At 42.1% G+C, this 22,177-nt stretch overlaps 1 protein-coding gene across 2 annotated transcripts; it reads right to left on the bottom strand.

The window, feature by feature from the left end:
- Positions 1-947: 947 nt before the first annotated feature.
- HSP90B1 (heat shock protein 90 beta family member 1) lies at positions 948-18,950 on the bottom strand. 2 transcript variants are annotated; one of them, XM_049626195.1, is made up of 18 exons: positions 18,766-18,946; positions 17,645-17,747; positions 16,695-16,836; positions 15,831-15,947; positions 14,469-14,800; positions 9,941-10,052; positions 9,611-9,730; positions 8,919-9,035; positions 6,801-6,938; positions 6,640-6,717; positions 6,254-6,319; positions 5,382-5,651; positions 4,887-5,132; positions 3,901-4,037; positions 2,451-2,529; positions 2,204-2,359; positions 1,819-1,941; positions 948-1,247 (listed from the first exon to the last, which is right to left on the bottom strand). In XM_049626195.1, the coding sequence occupies exons 1-18, from the start codon at positions 18,812-18,814 to the stop codon at positions 1,218-1,220; spliced, it is 2,415 nt and encodes an 804-aa protein (XP_049482152.1). In that variant the 5' UTR covers positions 18,815-18,946; the 3' UTR covers positions 948-1,217. The 2 variants fall into 2 exon arrangements, with proteins under 2 accessions (XP_049482152.1, XP_049482153.1); XM_049626196.1 differs by lacking the exon at positions 948-1,247 and having other exon boundaries at positions 1,904-2,093; positions 18,766-18,950.
- Positions 18,951-22,177: the final 3,227 nt, after the last annotated feature.

The raw sequence follows: 22,177 nt of genomic DNA, 5'->3' as shown, positions 1-22,177 counted from the left end.
AACCATTAAAGTGATTATTGCAAATTAACCCTGGAAAAATAGCTTGGAGGGAGGAGTAGGAAGCATACAACCAACAGAAATACAAGAAGCCCAGAAAAGCGTCCTAGATCATCAGGAAAATTCAGTCCCTAACAAAACAGTAAAGCTGTAAAGTTATCATAGTAAAGTTAGTTTCCACAGAATTTCCTCTCACACATAGGATCTCTGAATATACAACTCAGATTTTCTCTCCCTAGCCACAGTTAGACTACCATTTCAGATGGCTACACAACTAGTCAAAGTACAGAAACCAGTTTCTCATAAATAATACGCTTCCAAAGAAATTAAATGATCACTTGCTGAGGACCAGCACTCATCATCTAGTTATCTCTGTTGTAGGGTTATGGGTGTTTTAAGAGACAGTCTTATTTTGGAGTCACTCTAGATTTACAGGAAAACCACAAAGATGGTAGAATCCCCACGTGCCTTCTCCCGGTTTCCATGGATGCCATCCTCTTACATCACCGTGGTGTAGGTGTCAAAGCCAAGGAACCGTGAACTCTATTATACACCAGGCTTACCCTTGCTGTATCCTGACTGATATTAACCTTGATCACTAGGTTAAGGGAGCTTCTGCCAGGTTTCTCTGCTACAAAGAAATGCTTTTCCCTTTCTGTCTGCTAGAGGACAGCTATTAAGTCTAGCCATCTTTCAGAAAGGAAAGGAGTTTAAGCTCCACCTCCTGCAAGGGGGAGCATCTATCTACCTGTTTTTTTGGAATTCTTCTGTAAGGAACATTATCTTTTCTCTATATAGGTGACTTTTTAAAATACTAGTTTTAAAAAAGACTTTTTGGTATTATGAATTACTTTTATAAGAGAAAAAAAAACCCAAACACAGGATTTAAAAACAAAAAATCGACCAAGTATACATTGTTCTATATAATCATTATGAAGACAGGCAAGACATAGTATTTGGGATCTTTTTTATTTTTATACACATGACAAGATTTTACACCAAGAATAGTCAGTTAAATAGTACAAATTTACATTCATGAGGAATGTTAAAAAAAAATTCAACTAAAAAACCCACTTCTTTCTGTGACCCACAATCCCAACATTTTACAGTGCAGGGGTGAAGGGGGCTGGGGGGAGCATCCAAAACAAGTCTCTCCCAAAAGAAATGACTTAAATTTCACATTCCCTCTCCACACAGGATCCAAATGGTGAGAGTATAATTTATAATTCATCTTTTTCAGCTGTAGATTTCTGTGGAAAAAAAAAAAAAAAAAAAACTTAAAAAAAATAAAAAAAAACGAAAAAAAAAAAAAAAAAAAAACCCTTAGCTCACAGAAGGTTCGTGTATGAAGAAACAATTGAAATGGGCCCAGTGTATTTCCATTATTTCAGCTGTAGGCTAGAACGACATTTGTCAATCTGCGGGATCATTTCGAACCTAACAGTAAGATAAATGACTCCCGAACAGAAATAATCAAAAATTTCCATCGGCCTCATGCTGCCATAGAGGAAGGCAGAAGCCAGTGGCAGAGAATACAGAAGCCTTGTGGGCTAAGGGAAAATCTGTTTAACAATGTCTCAGGACTGGATGGCTAAAATAAAGGAACAAAAGGAGCGGGCAGCTGAAAGTCTACGCTTTAAACAGAAAAAAAGGAGCTGCTCCAGCTTTTGAATTTCATCATTAGATGCCTATTTTGGAGCAGATTTCCTGAAGTCTGACTTCTAGAAGCTATGCAGTCCTAATGACAGAAATGAAAATAAAAGTTTGCCTAGTTTTGCAAGAACTAAAATGCAAGTCCCATTCTTGACTTGCTATGTATACCTTTACTGTTTCCTGTTCTTCTTCATCTGCTCCTGCATCCATTTCTTCTTCTTCGTCCTGCTCTGTGTCTTCTGTGGTGTCCTCTGTTGTTTCTTCAGGTTCTTCTTCGGGTTCTTCTTCCACCTAAGGGCACCATTTATAAGCTCATTAATGGATCCAATACCTTGGATCTATTTCCACTTTGTTCATTCAAACGTACTAACATCGGAATTAACTTCACTCCTGTTTTATCCAGAACTGCACAGTAAATCCGCTAATTAGACTCAACAGTCAAGCTAGCAAAGGGAGACAGATAAAGAAAAAAGATATAAAAGGGAATTTCTTATTAATTCTAGCACCGCACGTGACACTGGGGAGTCAAACATTTCAATAAATTATTTCCAACCTTTGCATCAGGGTCAATGTTTAAACTGAGGCGAAGCATTCTTTCTATTCGATCTCCATATGCTTTAGTGTCTGGTAACAGATATCCTGACCGTAGTGTTGCCGTTTCAAACAAAACCACAGCAAGATCTGAAATGGTCTTATCCTCTTCATCTTCCTGAGATGAAAGAAGTGACATCTGATTAATATTAAAAGGTACAAAGTATCCCAACGAAAAGATGAAGGAGTATGGCTACAATATTAATCACCTTCACTCGTCGAAGCATGTCTTTGATCAGGGGATGTCTGGGATTAATTTCAAATGTTTTCTTCTGGCTGGCATAGTAACTGGTAAGGGGTAAAAACGAACATTAACGTCAAACTTCAGGCTCCATACATTTCCCACATTCTATAAATTTTTAAAATTATACATAGCTCTTGGAAAAATCAAGACTTATTTATATCGCTACACGACACCGTGTTCTGCCTTTTACTACCTTCTCCACGATGCCTTCACCAATATGGTTCCAAGACACATTAGTTGTTTCTTTACCTGAGCGGAGTTCCCAATGCATTCTAAATATACCTTCATACCGTTAGTTTTCTGCTGTCTGCTGTGACTGGTCTCCCTCCTAGAGAGGAGGACAGGGAGGAACTGCATCTACCCTTCTCGGGGTAAACCCATTACAGATGCAGAGTTTAGAAGATTAAGACTTGATTTGTCATCCTGACTGGTCTGAATGGCAAAAAGAGAGCAGTGATATCTATTCACTGTGGACAGACACAGCAGGTGTTTGCTCACTGAATGGAAGGGAACTTCCTGCTCATAAATGACTGAAATAAATGGACATTTATTTAATGGCTACTATACTGTTACAATGGAATATAAGCAGAAACCTATTTTCCACCTAAACTTTATAATCTATAAAGTCTTCAGGGGGACAAGACACAGAAGCAAGACACCATTTTTGCACTTTACTGTGGAAACATAAGTTAGGGAGTCTTGCTAGATATGAAATATACTTCGTATATACAGAGTTTTGAAATTGTGATCATGGAGACTTCACTTGTGAGAAGAATCCTTAAGCTAGGCCTTGGGGAAAACATGGGCAGAGAGCAAACAGAAAGAAGACATTCCAGATGGGAGACAGGAGAATAAAAGCAAGGAAGAAATCATTTTCAAGACCACCGCTGTGACATTACAATATAAATGTGACATATATACCCTGAAAATAAAGGGCACCTGAAGACCCAGTGTACATCCAGCACTCAGCCCTTGAGTTCATAAACTTGTTCACCCATGGGTCTTTTACCCTTTATTTTGCAGGGCATACTATTTGGGGAAGGAGGGATGGTAGTTAAAAAGCATGTAACTCATTTGACAAATGACAAGGTCATTAACCTCATCTGTTAACTATTAATATCTAAAAATGAAGAAGTACACATACCAGGCCAAGGATATGCAAAAGCAATGAACAATATACGTAACAGATTACATTTCCATTTGTAAATAAAAATACCTTAAAATAAATCATGAGTTCAACACCTTTCCTTTATCAATCTAATGTCAGAGGAATCCCTCTGTAAACTTGTCTCCTCTTTTATCTAACCGATAGTGGTGGCCACTTAAAAACACATCAGTTCTTCGCTGGCATTATCTACAAAAGGAAGGCTGGCTAAGAACGAATACCTTGCAGCGACCTTCCCGAGGATGCTTACTTTGTAGAGATGTCCTTGCCCGTCTGGTAGGCTTGAGCTTTCATGATTCTCTCCATGTTGCCAGACCACCCATACTGGCTGGCCACAAGAGCACAAGGAGACTCTGTCAGACGTTGAGATACCACGGCCTTTTCAATCTTAAGAAATCAGAAGTTAGATACATGTAAATACCAATAGTTAAGGTCATTCAGTAACTGCATTTCAATTCCTTAAGGATTCATCACTTAAGATCAAATACAAGCATAAAAATACCTCTTATTCAGAGTCTTAGGAAACTCCTGACATTTAATAATAGGAATTTTTTTGGTCAAAAATAAACACCAACTTTTAAACACACAGAAGACTTAAATTCAACTAATAAAAAGTTACCACAAAGGCAGTATTAAACTACAGAAAACATTCAGTTACAAAAAAAAAAAAATAACCGAACAGTACACAATAGCCATTATTATCCTTTTAATTCTTTGTAGTTTATTATAAACCTTTTTTTAAAGTAGGCTCTATTGGGGTGCCTGCGTGGCTCAGTCAGTTGAGCGTCTGACTTCGGCTGAGGTCATGATCTCACAGCTCGTGAGTTCGAGCCCCATGTCAGGCTCTGTGCTGACAGCCTGGAGCCTACTTCAGATTCTGTGTCTCTCTCTCTCTCTGCCCCAACCCACTCACATTCTGTCTCTGTCTCTCTCAAAAATATACATACATACATAAAGTAGGCTCTATACCCAACGTGGGACTCAAACTCAGGACACCGAGATCAAGAGCTGTAAGCTCTACAGACTACTCTAACCAGGTGTCCCTGTAGTTTATAATTTTAAGCTCCTCCTCCCCCAAATTTAACCCCTATATTAAATGTTGTTCTGTGCAACTTTTCCCGCTCTCTGCCCCTTCCCAGCTTGAGCTTTCTCTCAAAATAAAGAAACAAACGTTAAAAAAAATAAAATAAAATGCAGATGCTAAAATTTCACAGGTTTTAACTTCCAGAAGAATACCTTGTCCTTGAGAGCTTTATCTTTCATCCAATTGAGCAGAGGCTCAAATTCTTTCTCAATTGCTTCACGACTCTCCTTAGTTTTCTCACTTTCATCAAATTTCACTCCTTCCTTGGCAACATTCTGGAACCTTTTCCCATCAAACTCCGGAAGAGCCTGAATGCAGTATTCGTCCACAGGTTCTGTGAGATAAATCACTTCATAGCCCTTTTTCAGAAGTCGCTCAACAAATGGAGAAGATTCAGCCTGTAAAATTAAGAAAGTGATAAAGTTTCCAAGTCTACCCCTGGTATATACCCCAGTAGCTACATTTATCTAGAACTAACAACCCCATTTTACAGGTGGGGAAATAAGAGGTGCAGAGAGTATAAATGACTTTCCTGTCAGTGGCTGAGCAGGCCTTGTAATGACTCCAGACCACCATCACAATTAAGTTCTTTTTTTCTCAGGAGTTGGCTACATACCAGGATGCCTGACAGCTGGAGTTCAACTTACCTCTTTCCTGCTGGACCCAGCCATGAAGTAGATTTTGTCTTGTTTCTCCTTCATTCTTTCCACATACTGATCTAGACTCGTAATGTCACTTGGATGATGAGAAGACTGGAACCTAAGGAGTTTTGCAAGACGGGTTCGATTCGAGTGGTCTTCAATCACACCGAGCTTGATGTTAGTACCGAATTCTTTCCAAAAAGTATCATTGTACTTCTCATCAGCAATCTTCTTGATCATGTCCAGAGTTTTACGGACAAGCTTCTTTCTAATCACCTAAATAAAATTAAAGAATAATTCATTAGTGAATGTGGTCTCAAACTTTTGAGAACCTTCCCTATGTGAGAGCATCGGGGAGCAGTGGTGAAAGATAGAAAGACACGGCCTCGTCACCGCCATTTCTCAAGTGGCAGGGAACGGTAAGCAATCTATGTGAGACTGAGCAGAAACGAAGTTGTCAGTGGAAATAGTCCCAAGATTGTTTTAATGTTTATAAATGTTTAGAGAGCATGCAAGCAGGGGAGAGGGGTAGGGTGGGAGAATCTAGAGCAGTCTCTGTGCTCAGTGCGGAGCCTGACGCAGGGCTTGATCCCAGAACCCTGGAACGACCCCTAATGTTTATATTCTGGGTAGTGGGTCTATGTGGGTGTTTACTACACAATTCACTCAACTTTTCTGTATGTTTGAAACTTTTATAAGATATTGGGTGAAAAACAATCAGATTCTTAGGATTTAATAATTCTAGAGTAAAATTAAGTTCTTCAGCTAAAGAGCCAAGGACTGGTCTCTAAGTCTGGGGACTCTGTTAATGCTGCCTGTCCTTCACAGCCCAATCAAAGAGGAAAGAAACCAGCCAGTCTCTTCCCAGAGACACTCACCTTAAGCAGTTTATGTTGCTGAAGAGTTTCCCGGGAAACATTCAAGGGGAGATCATCTGAGTCCACCTTCAGATGGCAAAAGAAAAGTTCAATGAGCAACAGAAACACTGGGAAAAAAATCCAAACCAACAAACCAAAAAAATACTTCTGTTCCTTGCCTTTTTAAGTTTATTTACTTATTTAGAGAGGGTGGGAGGAAGTGGGGGAGAGAGGAAGAATCCCAAACAGGCTCTGCAAGGTCAGCATGGAGCCGGACTTGGGGCTCAAACTCACAAACTATGAGATCATGACCTGAGCCGAAGCCAAGAGTCAGACGCTTAACTGAGCCACCCAGGCGCCCCTCCCGTGTTTAACGACCCCTTTCCTCACAGTCTTCAGATACTTACAACACCCTTGACAAAATTAAGGTACTTGGGCATCATGTCATGGAAGTCGTCTGTGATGAATACTCGGCGCACATAGAGCTAAACAGAGACCAAGAAAAGGTCACTTTCTGGAAATTATACCTTCAAATTTTAAACTCAGTCTTTACAACTTAAAAACTCACCTTAATGTAATCACTCTTCTTTGATCCATATTCATCAAACAGACCACGAGGAGCAGATGTAGGTACGAATAAAATGGATTTGAAGGTAACTTCCCCTTCAGCAGTAAAGTGGATGTAGGCCATGGGGTCATCACTTTCCTATGGAAAGTTGGCATTTAGTCATTCAAAGGCACCGGAAAAAGGCATTGCAAAGGCTAAGTGATTTATTATGTGGTAGACATTTAGTTTAGCATTTAACTAACAAGAGTCCCCTTACCAAACAAAGGGGGGTGGGGAGAGGAACGTAGGGAAGAAACGGCTAGGACTGCTTTCCTATAAACTGGCTAGACATGGTGGTTTTGCTGATGACCGTCCACAGTGTCACTCAATCTCTTAAACTGGGGGAAAGATGCATGGGTCTAGGTTTCACATGTGTCAGAGAACAGGGCATGAAAGCCCTGATCCTATCTAAATGACAATATACAATGCTTCATGAGTATACTGCTCAACCAGAAAGAAGTACTTGGGAATACATTTCTTCCACTGGGATATGGACTAGAGCAGTGGATGTAAAGAGGTATGTAAATAAATCCTAAGGACGAATTCCCTAGATCTGCATTATCTACTACAGTACCCACATGTGGGTACTAGCACTTGAAATGTGGCTAATCCGAATTGAGATACGTGTTAAGTATGAAATCTACAACCAGACTTTGAAGATACAGTACAAAACAAAACAAAGTAAAACGTGTTTAAGTTTTTAAATAATGATTATGTGTTGAACTATTTTGGGTATGTTAGGTTAAATCAAACTTATTAAAAATTAACTATGCCTGTTTCAACTTAAAAAAAAAAACATGCTTCTAAGAAGTTCAGAATCACAGATGTGGCTCACATTAGGTATTTTTTTTTTTTTTTAAAGCTTATTTAAGAGAGATCACGTGTGTGCAAGTGGGGACGAGGCAGAGAGAGAGGTAGAGCAAGAGAATCCCAAGCACTTAGAGTGCGGAGCCAGATGCGGGGCTCAAACCCAGAGATGGCGAAGTCAGACGTGCCACCCAGGCGCCCCAGTAGCTCACATTCTATTTCTAATACAGCTGTCCTTGACGAAAGTACGTTGTATGTTTGTATACACCAGGACTAACTATGGTTCAAGAGAATAAAAGTGGAGTTCTAGTAGAACCAAGGGGAGTTTTTAAGAGGTGAAACTTAAAAGATGGTTGGATGTTAACACGAGGAGAGCAAGGAAGGGATGGAATAAAGATTAAAGAACAAACATAACTGCAGAATATTAAGTTTTATCTAGCCATGCTAAGCTTATTAAACTCTTCTGTTTAGTACAAAATGCTGTATGGGGAAATATGAACTTCAAACAATCCTAATCCATGCTAGTTTTAGATTCTTCACTTAAAAGATGGGATCAGTAAAAGGAAATAGGCAAAGAAACAGATTTAGTAATTATTCCTAAGAATATGACCTCACAATAAAGGTCTGAGGTTGTAAACAGGCTCTTTAAAGGTGATGTTAAAAGCCAAATGAATAAACCAACAAACAGCAGAATTAGACCTATAGACACAGAGAGCAAACAGATGGCTGCCAGAGAGGAGTGGGGGGATGGGCAAAATGGGTGAAGGGGAGCGGGAGGCACAGGCTTCCAGGTCTGGAACGACTAAGTCACAGGAGTAAAAGGTACAGCAGAAGGAATAGTCAATGGTACTGTAACAGCACTGTATGGGGACAGACGCTGGCGACATTCGTGGTGAGCAGAGCATACCGTGGAGACACACGGACCCGGTGTTGTACACCTGAAACTAATGTAACATTTTGTCTCAACTATAATCACATAAAGTATTCATTCTTGGAAATGGAAAAAAGACCTAACGACGCTAAAAGCCATTCAATACAAGATATTATGTTCTATGGAAGTCATCTGCCTACACACGTAAGCAGTTAATCCTTTTGGTAACACAGACCTGTTGGCAATGTGGTGAAGCATAGAGACTCCTTCTTAAATTTTTAAGATGCATAATATAAAACACACAAGATTAAAACAGAAACCAACTGTATTGAAAGAGTTATAACACCATTTAAAAATGTTTTGACTTAGTAATGTTCATCACGTTCTAAAGTAATATTTACCTTTGAAAATGATTTGTAGAAAGCTTTGTATTCATCATCTTCTACTTCTTTTGATGGTCTCTGCCAGATCGGTTTGATATCATTCATAAGTTCCCAATCCCAGACAGTCTTTTCAACCTGAAGTTACAGGACATGATTAGCAGCCCCAGAACTCAGCAGCAGTTGTACAGTACAAGTGTTACCTAGAACTTCAGGACATTACAAATGAATGTGGGAAACACCAAAAGACACTCCTAATCTACTATGGCTCCTGACAGTGGGATCAAAAATCTCTCAAAAAAAAAAAAAAAAAAAAAAAAAAAAAAAAAAAAAAAAAAAAAAACGCCATTTTTCTCAACACTTAAGATTGATCTTTAACACGAAGAAGGCAATTGGTTATCATTACTATTGATAAAAAGCAAATTACAGTTTTTCCTCATTTTTAACTAAAATGTCATTTCTTTTTAAACTATTCATAAAAATGATCGGTGTTTGCTACTTAAAACTTTCCAGAGGCAGAAAACACAAACACTAACAAATAAACTTAGTCCTTGTTTTTAAAAGTTGGGTCTATGGACTTACCATTTGGAGAAAAAAAGCCCTTTAAGAATTAATGAAAACTGAACCCAGATCAGTCTGTGCATACTTGGATTTTTGTATTTTCTTGAACATACCTTAAACAGCATTTTAGTGTGGAGATTAACCAGACTTACTTTTTTGGTTTTTGGTTTTTTTTCCTCTTCTTCTTCTTCCACTGCAGCTTCATCATCAGAATCTTCCTTTTCTTCTTTCGCTGCTTCTTCTTCTTCCATGGGTTCCTCAACAGTTTCAGTCTAGTGAAGAACAATTATGGTGAAATTCATTTATTTAATAATCCTGATTTCATCGAGGATATGAAACAAAATTACAGCTCCAACAAACAGGTCTTCCAGAAGAAAACCCTGAGTATCCCCATACCGAAAGAGCAAATGTGGCTCTTAAGGGTTAAAGATTTAAATATGTGCCGACATAGCACATATGAATTTTTATCAATGTAGATTTACCTTGCTGCTCCACACATAAATAGGGAAGTTTATAAACTGTGAATATTTCTTGACGAGATTTTTAATTGTATCTAATTCAAGGTAATCAGATGCTTCTTCTTTTAAAACAAGGCTGTAAAGAAAATAAGACAGGTTTAGAAAGACATCCTTGGTTTAAAAGATTTGATTATAAATTAATCTAAATACCTTCCTGACAATGCTAACAGTTTGGCGTAATCCAAGATGGCCCGTTTTTCACGTTAAAAACTCTCATCACCAATGATGGTTTATGAACCATATATGGCTCCATATACCAGATATGAGTACAACACAGGGAAGAATCTTCCTTGCATTCCTTGGGTGAAAAATATCCTTAGTCCCAAATAAAAAGTGCCAATGTCCCAACCTTCTCAACATGTTAGTTTTTTTGTTTTTCAGTTGAAGAATGGACATGTTAACCTAGCTCAAGGTGAGAAGGCACTGAAACATTCTGGAGAAAAAAATGAAATTACAAGCACTCTGATAGTTGCTCTCAAAACCAAATGATCATTATAGATAAGCAAATGCAGGGGTGCCTGGCTGGCTCAGCCAGAAGAGCAGGAGACGCTTGACATCAGGGTCGTGAGTTCGAGCACTGGGTGTAGACATTACCCAAAAATAAAATCTTAAAAGAAAAAAAAGAAGCCTCTTCTATAGATAGTGAACTCTTAATAAAAACATGTTCCTTAAAAAAGCTAGAAAACTAATCCAAAACAGTGTTCATATCTCCACTGACCGAAACAGTCAACCAGCCACATTTTATTTAAACAAAACTTAAGTTAGTTCTTTAGTTGCACTGTCATACTGGACAGTGCAGGGGTGGAGTATTTCCAGAGTTCTACTGAACAGCACTGGCTTCGATAACTCTAACACTGAAAGCTGCAGTTGTTTCTTCTTCTTCCTCACTTACTGTCCTTTCTGCAGGAACCCTCCTCCACTCACCAAACACCTCATAACATACCTTCAGACCCAGTGGGGAACCCATGTACGGGAGTGTCCCTAATAAACATGGGCAATGTTGTATCATGGGTCTCTTCTTGCTTCAAAAAGCTTACAATGTAGTAGCATCACCAACAGGTAGATCGTTCATGATGACAAAGCCTAGAGAGTGGCCAAGTCTCTGGTTTCAGAGCAATATCTGGGTGATGAGGGGCTGGAGGAGACTGCAGTTGTGGGTCCAAGTTGAAGCTGATGGTTACATCTCAGTTAGATGTATTTAAAAGGCAATTAGATATGAGAGCAGAGCCCAGTAGGGACATATAGACCAAGGGTTTGCCAACTATGGCTGGCACCTGTAAGAAATTTTACTGGGATACACCCTTATCGTATATGGTCTATGGTCGCTTTCCAGCAAGAACATCAGAGTTGTGTGACATGTGACAGATCCTACCATCCAAATGCTTAAAAACATTTACAAGCTGGTCCTTTAGGAAAAAGTCAGCTGACCTCTGATCCAGACTAAGAATACAGATTTGAGGACCCTGAGCGAGAACTGGAAGCCGAATCCATGACGGTAGGAAGGCTGCATAAGGAACACGAAGGTAATGAGAAAGGGCTGAAGAGTTACCTTTGAGAGATACTGTCAACATTTAAGCAACAGGGAAAGGAAACGAAAAGATATCCAGGGTCATGGAAACTATGCGATTGTCTTAAGGGGTATGCAGTAGACACCAAAACACAAGAGGAAAACTACGAACAAAAGGACTCTATTACTGGGACCAATGTGAATTAAACCCCCCCCTGAATCCAATGGATTTAGCAACAAGATTACTGGTGACATATTTCAATGGAAACGTGGTGGATACAGTCATGATATGCCCGACAGTAGATGGGGGTGTGGCACTACCTGCCTCTCTTCCTTCCCCATGGAGACTTGAACATGTTTAGGTTTTGATGGTAAAGAGGGAGCATGTGGGAAAGGCTGCCTTTAAACGATGGGGCTGGAATTAATTCATGCTTAGCCTCTGAGGAGGGAGGAGGAGAGAAGCAGCAGATTGGACGCAGTGACCAGCTTTAGGGAACAATGCAGAATACCTCCCCTGCAGTAGCAAGGACAGAAGCACATGTACTAGTTAGTACTTACTGGATGCTCCCTTCATGATCTCATTCAATTCTCACCAAATTTCTCATAAGGGTATGCGGGGGCCTAATTTAGGGCTAGGAATAGAAAGAGTAGGTAGCAACTGAATTGTTTGAGGGCTTCTATTTCATTGGTCAAATAGAAGATGAAGTCATATATAAGGTGGAACCTTGACCTCATCACTTTGTCTTCTCTTTAGTTTGTCCAGTCTAGACTTTCAGTTCCTTAAATGGGCCTCTTGCCTTTGGAACTTCCAACATATACTGTGCTTGCTTCCTAGAATATCTGAATCTAACTTACCCTTATTTCAGCAAGCTCCCCCCAACTTTAAAAAAAGATTACTTCTTAATGTTTATTTCGAGAGCGAGAGAATCCGAAGCAGGCTCCACACTGTCAGCACAGTCAGTTAGGTTGTGAGATAAGGTTAAGTTGGACACTTAACCGACTGAGCCCTTCAGGTGCCCCTCAAGATTTTATTCTTGTTTTTTAAATAAAGTTTATTTATTTATTTTGAGAGAGGGAAAGAGAGAGAGAACACAAGCAGGGGAGGGGTAGAGAGAATTTCTGACTGTCAGCGCAGAGCCTGATATGGGGCTCGAACTCATGAACTGTGAGATCATGAGCTGTGCCAAAATCAAAAGTCAGACGCTTGACCAACTGAGCCACCCAAGGGCCCCGAGACTTTAAGTCATCTCTACATTCAATGTGGGGCTCGAACTTACAATCCCGAGGTCACGAGTCGCACGTTCTACTGACTGAGTCAGTCAGGTGCCCCCAGAAGGTCCTCCTGATCAAGGAAGTGTGCTCTAGCTTCCTTTCTGGCATTTGTGAAATTATTTCACATTCTTCTTCTTTACTCGAGCCTCATGGAAGCATGGATTGCACTGGTCTTACTCTCCACTGAGTTCTAAACCCTAGCAGGTAATAGGCACTCAAATGGTTATCTGCAGAATAAATGCTGGGTAAAGGACTTGAAGAAAAATGGCAGTTTCACGCAGAGAAGGCACTCGTCAAGTTTCACTCACTGATCAGCCATCCATGTTACCTGCAGGAGACTGTCCTGATTACCCTTACTTATTCGCTCTTATAAATATCTGCAAGTGTTAGGCTCTGGGAATGGAACGTTCAACCAAATGTGTGCTTTTGTGGTATTTCCATCTAGATAATCTCACCTGTGGCTCAGCACCCTACGACATTAGTGCCTCTTGGGACATTGTTTTCTCTCTCTTTGTAGTTAAGACAGGATATTTACCTCTGTTCCTCTAACGCCTAACAGAGGGCACTTGGGCATGACTATTAGCGACGTGTCCTAAGGAGAGCAGGAGCTAGGACTAACAAAGGCAGAGTAAGGTAAATTGGGAACAATAAATCAGTAGCAGTATTAAAATGCACTCATGTAATTAATCTCAATTAAATGAGTGTTTATGAAAATGAAAACAGAACTATTCGCTTCCTCGGTGAAGAACACTGGTCAGAATGACAGATACATGCTTTTCTACATTCTGAATACTTAAAAATTCTTATTTTGAAAAATTTAAAACTGAATTATGAAAAAAAAAGTGGAGACTGTAGGCACATTTTCACCTGGCAGGAAGAAAAAAGTCAAATGACCTCGAGATACGGTTTCTCTGATGTGGCCCAAAGCTGGCAGCTTCATACGGACATTCCAGGAGTATTAAGTAGAAGTATCCTGTTGTATTTGTTGGGGGGCAGGGGAGAGGCAGGAAACTGTTCTCCTTCACATGCTATAAACACCAAGAGATGCTGGGCAGAAGGTCTGCCTCATCTATACAGACAACAGTTACTGGCTTAAACCAAACTCCGATTTGGATTCAATAATTTGCAACCATCCTCAAATGAGACATTCTCTTCAGGAGAACCTTCATTAACTTTCTTCAAGCTCTGTATTTGCACCTGGTCTCTCCAACCTGTCCCCAACACCAGTTACTCCCATAGTTGAGGACTTGAGTCAGTCACCCAGAGAGTCTCCTCTCATCCAGTCCTGCCACCCTCCATATCTTCAGAAAACCTTAAAAAAGCTGATCAGAAATTCTAGGATTAATCACTACCAACGGAGAGGAATTTCTTTAATCCCTTGAACAGCTGTGCCTCTATGCCTTTACATCCACTGACGCTTCTTTCCCAAGACTTGCTTCCCTGGAAATCCTCCATCAACCCATTGCTGTGAGACCTCCAATCTGCCTTCTCCCCTAGAAGAATTAACCCTTTGGACTTTTTGCCCTCTGTGTACAGCAGCTATCATAACTCTTTGTGTCTGGGCCTCAGGAGGGCCTCCAAAACAGGCCTCCTGAAAACAGGTCAATTTCCTCATTGTACAGGCAAGGAATGAAGGCCCAGAATAAGCTGTTAGCTCAGAGTCATGATCCTCACCAGGACTATTAATTCTCATTAGGAATTAGTAACACTCACGTAATTGTTGTTCCCCGTCCCAGGGTGTTTCCTCTTGGGTCAGCAATCACAGAAAATTCATTGGAGTCAGATTCCCAGATGTGCTGGGTATCGTTGTTGTGTTTCGACGTGACAATAACCTTGTCAGCCACGAGGAAGGCAGAATAGAAGCCAACACCAAACTGGCCGATCAATTCAGAAGTCGACTGGCCATCTTCTTGTGCCTCAGTCATTTTGTTTAAGAACTCGCTGGTTCCAGATTTGGCTATGGTGCCAAGGTTTTTAACCAACTCTTCCCGGGTCATTCCTACACCGGTGTCTGTCACATGCAGCAGATTCTTCTCCTTGTCACACTGAAAGGCAAGAACGGGATAGTTAGATATGCTTAATACTCACTGTACGACAAGTAAATGGTAAGCTACAGATTCAGAAACTACCCGCTTTTGGCCACATCAATTCCCATACAGAAAACTAAACTGGGTTATTTTTCCTTATAGTATTTTATGGCCTACTGTCTCTTACACATGAGCATCTTGATAGAGAAAATCTTAAGTTCCAGTGTATTTGAGAAAGCAGCAATATAAAGAAGGCAGAGACTAGTCTAAATGTCAAAGGGCAGAGACAGACCTAAATAAAACAAGTTATTTCTGAAGAAAAACTTTCAAGAAAAATAAAATTCTGTATTTTGCCTATTTCTTTCATAGAAAATAAAAGGATTCAAAACTTCTCTATTTGCAATTTGTGGTGATAAATGTCCTTCACTAAATATTCCCAGCTCTCTGCCTTCTGGAAACATAGTAGGAATATACTTCATTCTTGGTTATTAAGGCCATGTGACTGGTTCTGGCCAATGAGCTGCCAAGTGGGAGGGAGTGAGGAATGTAGCTTTCAGGCTAGAGCCTTTAAAGGATGGGAGACCCTCCAAGCGCTCTCTCTGCACCATGGCAACCAGCTACACTCCAGATGGTGGCTACTCAATTGGCCTGTGTCCGGGAATGAGGATGATACAAAGCAAAGGCCACAGTGGCCTTGATGGAGGATTTAAGCCAGGGGTTAGCAAACTTCTTCGGAAAAAGGGCCAGAGAGGAAGTATTTTAGGCTTGTGAGCCATATGGTCTCTGTCACAACCACTCAAACCTAATGTGTAGTGCAAAGGCAGTCATAGATAACACACAAATAGGCATGGCTGTGTTTCGATAAAACTTTATTTATAAAAAGAAACAGCAGGTTGGATTTGGCCCACAGCCATATTTTGTTAAACTCCAATTTAAGCCCCTAGGCTTGGCGATTATTTACCACTGCAGCATAACCTGGCCTATCCTGATTGATAGAGATTGCCTATCGCTAAGGATTCTTTTTGCTTCAAATCTGTTTTAAGCTTACCTTAATTTTGACAGTTAGTTCCTCATTTCCAGCAAGAGCATTTTCATCAGTCAGTGATATTAACCTTATCTTATCTAAAGCGTCAGAAGCATTTGAAATCAGTTCTCTCAAGAAAATCTAAATGGAAGCCAGATTTAACACACACTTAGATTAGCCTCAAGATACACAAAACATCAGATTTAATGTCAAATCCATTTTATTTCTCCTCTGTACTCTAAAAAGCACTCTATGAAATAAGACTCCTTATGGTACAGAAATGGCTTTACTCTCTTGGTAAAAGGAGGTACACAGCTCTTTACACAAAGAACTGTAGCAACCATAAAGGATACCTAAACAGGTAAGAGTAGTAACACCTTTCTGTATGCAACACACAGGGCTGTCTGTGTGACTGCCCTCAGGACTATTTGGCAGGCTATGACCATATTTGGAGGGGAAAGGAAAAAGGTAAAAATGTCTAACAACCCCCCCCCCCACCATAGGGAGCATTTTTTTTTTTTTAATTTTTTTTTTCAATGTTTTTTATTTATTTTTGGGACAGAGAGAGACAGAGCATGAACGGGGGAGGGGCAGAGAGAGAGGGAGACACAGAATCGGAAACAGGCTCCAGGCTCTGGGCCATCAGCCCAGAGCCCGACGCGGGGCTCGAACTCACGGACCGCGAGATCGTGACCTGGCTGAAGTCGGAGGCTTAACCGACTGCGCCACCCAGGCGCCCCTAGGGAGCATTTTTATAAATACATACTGGGTATTTAAACTTTGCTAATAACTACTTACCTGAAATTCCTATGTAAGTACATTTATCATGAGGGTAAATGAGTATGCTTTTGTACAGAGACAAAATAATATTACCCACATGTTGCTTACCTCTTTATTTTTATACAATGAATTAATAATAAGTTTCATCATTCGATTAACTTCAGCTTGGAAGGCAAATTTTTCTGATTTCTCTCTAAGTTCTCTTATTTGGGATGCATTTAATCCATCCAACTGAATAGCTTCTTCCTCTCTAAGGAAATAAATTTGACAAACAAATAACTGCATTGCTTATTTAGTTCTCTCCAAAACATAGATCTATGAGAGCCCAGTGGTCTTGTAAGATTGTCCTAAGGGTTAAAGGGGTAAAATGGAAACCTTTATAAAATATTACTAACCCGCTATTTCTATCTTTTTGCCACAATAAAATTTTACCACCTTAACAACTGAGCTAGAATACTTGGTTCTTAAAATTGTCAGGAAAATAAACCCAACTTTCCTCTGCTAAAAATAAAAAGCAAAACCATTTATATGTTCCCTCACATGTGGGACCGCCTCTTTGCCTGGGAAGCTTTGGCCTCTAATGGCCTACAAAATTGCCAATTAAGTCCTAAGGGGCCAACTTTGAAAACACTGCTCATTTGAGAGAAATCTTTTTTAAAGTTACTACATTCAGGGGTTCCTGGCTCGCTCAGTTGGTAGAGCATGAGATTTGTGATATGTGGGTCCACACTGGGGGCAAGAGGTTACTTAAAAATTACTAAGTTTATACGCTTACCGAATATAAAGCCAACTGGTCTGGGAAAAGTCACAGAGCTAGTGTTCCACAATCTAGTTACCAGAACAGTTTTCAAAAGAAATTCATCCCCTTTTGACCCGTCATTCCTAGGGGCAAGTTAGGACATACTCAGGGATGAACATGCTCACTGCCCTGACCTTTTAGGTATTTAAATTTGGGGTGTTACATGTCATCTGGACCTCTGAAGAAAAGACAACAAAAGAAGCGACTATATTCCAGTGTTCACAAGGGCTCAACCGTACAGTTTCAAAAGAACACAAACCTCTGTACAACTTCATCATCTGTCCTTGAGCCTTCTCTACTTTTGCCCAGATCCTCTTCCACTGTACCATCCACGTCCACTTCATCATCAGCCTGGACTGACCCTGAAGGAAGATTTAAGACCAGAAAACTCGTAACCATTTTGCTTCGGGTACTTCTCAGAAGGAGTATGACCAGACAGGGCAAGGGTAAGGTTGCAAAATTCAGGGGGGGAAGTATGGGAGGTGGGCACGGGAGAACGGATCTACTGGTTTTCAACCCCAACGTAAACCCCACTTGGCATACTTTTTACATTTAAATTTAAGTTCAGACCCGGGGCCCTCCAGCAGATTCTGAAATACGGAGGCTGGGGCGGGCATCACATCTCTAGAGCAGCCCTGGGAAGCTTTATAAATAAAGTTTCGCAGATTTGATACCAGGTCCCTTCTACAGTCACACGTGTTGCGCAGGCCAAGGCATGGCCTCCCAAGTGACCACGCCAAAACTTAGGCCTTCAGTATCACGGATCAGAATACAAATAGAATTGGCGCAACCTCTGGCGAGAGGAACTGAAATCCGGCCCAACTGAGCGGGGGGGAAAGAGGTGATGAGATTCTGACATGGTAAGAAGCTCGCAAAAGTGAAGCAAACACGCTGACACCGCCTTTCTTCTGACTCAGAGCCCCACGCTCCCCAGACCAGCCCCTAAGAAAGGAAACGCGGGGTCAAAGACTCGGAAGACTGGGTGGCGGGGCGCGGGGGGGGGGGGGGTCCTCAAGCTCAGATGGCCGAAGGCTCCTGCGTCTGACAAAAGTCCTCCGGAATGGGCACCCGCAATGCTCCCGGGGGACCAAGAGCCCGAGAGGCGCCCCACCCCAAGTTGGCTGAGACCTCTAGGCGCGAATATTAGGAGATCTGCAAGGGATTTAAATGTTCTCGGTTCTCGTTCTTCTTTCCACAGGAAGAGGAGAGTGCGCGAACTCCCTCGAGCCGAGCCTCTTTCGAGGAAAGGCGATGGATCCCTCTAGGCCCAACGGAGGCCCCGCTATCCCCCTCCCGGGCTCAACGCCCCCAGAACCTTCGAGAAGAGGCCGCGCTGGAAGGGGGGCGTCCGGGGGTGCCCGCTCCTCCGAGATCACTCACCGAAGGTCAGTAGGACGCAGCAGAGGCCCAGCACCCACAGGGCCCTCATGGCGCGCGACCGGTGAGAGTCTCAAGTCCCTTTTGATCGCAGGAGCCGCCTCCACCTCCCACCACGGGGCTTAGATCCTCACACCGCAAGCCGCGCGGTCCGCCCACTACCCCCCAAACAGGTCGGGCCGCTTTTCACCCCAGCCTCTCGCGGGCGGGGGACGGGAAACACGAACCCACCAATGGTGCCGCACCACGCACCCTCTGTACCCAATGGGGACTCGTGGGGGGGACCGCAGTGAACCAATCGGAGCTGTCCAGGTGCGGTGCCCGATGCCCGAAGCGTGGCTCCCTCCGATTGGTCAACCTTAGCTTCTCTTTTCCAATCAAATGGCTCCGCGGGCCCCTCTCACACAGGACCGCCCCTTTGCCTGGGAAGCTTTGGCCTCCAAGTGAAACGACCCAATGAACGTCAGCACTGAACACATCCTCCCTTTTGGAGAGGTCGCAGAGGAACCACTTCCGGATCCTCGAGCGCGTTTATTCCGTGACCAGGGGAAACGGTAGTCATGGCAACGGTTCTTCACTCTTTCCTGGTCTACCGTGGGGTCACGGTGGGAATGATTCCAGTGCGACTTTTCGCCGTCAGCTTTCTCTCTGGCAGTGCTTCTGGGGAAAGAGAAACAGTGAGAGGTTGAAAATCGCCCGAGCACTTTTTAGATGGGGTGATGAGAAACTACAGTTACCGGCATGCAACGCACAGGGGGGTGGGGGGAGGTACACTGTATTGAATGCTGGGAATTGTAGTCTTTGGACTTTGGGCCAGCTGCGTAGCTTGGCTCTTCCGCATTTCCCAACGTGTCTTTGCGGGAATTCGGTGCTGCGTGGTTTAGAATTTACGTCTCGTTCTGTTTGTAGTCGATGTCTGTACTTATTCCAGGACTCTCCACTGTATCACAGCCTGTAGAAACAGGCCCGGAGAGCCCCGACACCCTGGCCAAAGCCGCCCAGTGTTCGGGGGTCGGCCTTTCCGAGTCGGGGTTCCACTTCTGGTCGGTAAATACGAATCTGGCTCCTCCGGCATCATTTCAGCCGCCGGAGCCTTCTCTGCGTTCCGTGGCCGGAGCCTGTGGCCTCCCTGGTTCGGTTTGTAGAAGAGAGTGGGGCTTCTTTTTTTCCTTTGAGGAAAATTTAGAACAACTTCGATGCCCTCAACTCACTCCTAAAGCTCAAAGGCGGTGACCAGCGGCCCTAGAATCCCTACCATAAGCCAGGTGGAGCGCGTGTTCGCAAAATTCCGTCTAGCACAGAAAGAAAAAAAAAGTACTCGTTTACTCGGTTTAGGAGGATACACCTGCAGATATTTGAAAGCAAAACCTGTGGGGCTGCAAATGAGAGGGTGTGCAGCCTGGTCACTTCATAGAAATACCCAGTCAGCGTTTAGAAAGACACAAAGCACCAGGTGGCTTTCCGGCGAGGGAAGTCCCTCACCCTAAGCTCGCGTCTTTGGAAATATTTTCTGTGTCTCTTTAACCTAGTCTTTCCATACGCCCCCGAAGCCGACCTCGTTTCCAATAAAAACCAATCCCTTCTCGCTTCCTCCAGAAAAAATGGAACTTTGAATTTGTTTTTAGATAATTATCCGAATTCCTAAAGACAAGCTTTTCAGTTGAAAGTCTATCATAATCTTTTGTAACTTCCCCTGTTTAGGTTGGCCAATCTTAACTCTTGTGGTTGGTGTTTACACATTGTGGTGGTGAATTATTTACATCTGCCCAGATTGTCAACGTTTGTTATTAGTAAGCAAAGGGTACCTTGCAAAGTTTTTTTTAAATGCTTCTGTGATTGGTTTTTTTTTTTTTTTTTTTTGAGTATGCTAGGGTGGAAATTACATTCAGAAGTCTCAAATAATTGCATTTTTGTATATTTTAGCTCCTGTTTATTATTATTATTATTATTGCTTGTAGAAAAGGGGGGGTTCTTTCACTTTTCTGCATTTCACAGCTCAACCTCTTCACCTTTTTCTCTAGTTCTGGACAAGTAAGCAACCAGTTCTGAAACTGCGAATTCCATCTGAACTGGTCAGTGGTGGCTAGTTCAGTGTTGCACCTGGAGGGAACTGAGAATGATACATGACTTCCAAAATAGATCCATTGCTTGTGGGTAGAGGCTTCATCAGATGATGGTGGGGATCTATGAGGCAGGCAAGACCTGAGACACGGTCTGGCAGAAGATGGTTGGCTGTTGTCTGGCTCAGCTCTGCCCCTTTAAGATGGGATCCCTGGCTGTGCACCTTGTACAAGGAAAGGGCAGCTTGTTCAGAATCCAGCCTTGCCGTTTCTCCCCTGGGGTCTCCACCTCTTCTGATTTTGGACCCATTGTTGATTCTCACTTCCCATCTTGGTCTAGTTCCTCCAGAACTTATACCCCAGGCTGTTATTAAACTCCCTAGCTTTGGATCTGATTCTTTTGCTTTCTAGTTTTAGTTTTTCCCTTTGACACCATATGTCCATGGACACTACTGGAAAAAGCTGCCTTTGTTGTTGTTGCTGTTGGTAAGCTTCTTCTTGGAAGAGAAAACCATATAGGCAAAGGGGTGCCCTCAGGGGCATTGGACAGCTCACCTGGTGACAGGTGTAGTCCCACAGTGAGGAGTCAGGGAGAATGCAGACCAGGGAGATGACGGCAGGAAAGCAGTTGCAATCAGGGAGCGTTAAGGAATGAGGGTGAGCATCATGGTGAATCTGTTGGTTGGGTCATTCATCCATTCATTCAGGAAGTGTTGATCTGGTACGTGCCCGGTGTCATGCAAGGTGCCGGCAGTATACGGGTGAACAACGTAGATATGGTCTCTGTGCAGAGCTTGAACAAATATTAATGGTGGACTTGCATAAGTACACGTATCTTATTTAAACTGAAGCAAAGATATAAGAGAATGACTGCAGAAGAGTATGAGGGGATTTTTGGAGTGATGGAAGTGCTTTTGATCTTGATTTTGGAGGTGGTTAGTGGATTAAAAAAAACCTCTACACTTAAAAAAGTGGATTTTGTGTGTAAATTATACCTTGATAAAATCATAGCAACTATCATTCTAAATTTTAAAAAATGTTTATTTATTTTTGAGAGACAGAGTGCGAGCAGGGGAAGGGGAGAGAGAAAGGGAGGCACAGAATCCAAAGCAGGCTCCAGGCTCTGAACTGTCAGCACAGAGCCCGATGCAGGGCTCAAACTCACAAACTGCAAGATCATGACCTGAGCCGAAGTCAGATGCTTAACTGACTAAGCCACCCAAGTGCCCCTATAGCAAATATCATTCTAAACAACAAAACACTAAAACCCGTTTCAGTAGGAATCAGGAACCAGACAGACATGCCTTTTATTGTCAGAATTGTCCCACACTCTTTAGGAGGGTCTAAGACAAGAA

This window comes from Panthera uncia, chromosome B4, assembly GCF_023721935.1.
Source record: "Panthera uncia isolate 11264 chromosome B4, Puncia_PCG_1.0, whole genome shotgun sequence".
Taxonomy (NCBI): Eukaryota; Metazoa; Chordata; class Mammalia; order Carnivora; family Felidae; genus Panthera; species Panthera uncia.
This window is presented reverse-complemented; position numbering and strand designations above follow the sequence as displayed.

Bases quoted from the DNA above. Each gene is read 5' to 3' on its own strand.
- HSP90B1 (XM_049626195.1), bottom strand. From the start codon at position 18,814: ATGAGGGCCCTGTGGGTGCTGGGCCTCTGCTGCGTCCTACTGACCTTC. The intron at 16,837-17,644 runs GTTTGTGTTCTT...TTATTTCCTTAG, and splicing joins GATGATGAAGTTGTACAGAG to AGAGGAAGAAGCTATTCAGT. The intron at 5,652-6,253 runs GTGAGTGTCTCT...AATTTTATTTAG, and splicing joins AGCAACATAAACTGCTTAAG to GTGATTAGAAAGAAGCTTGT.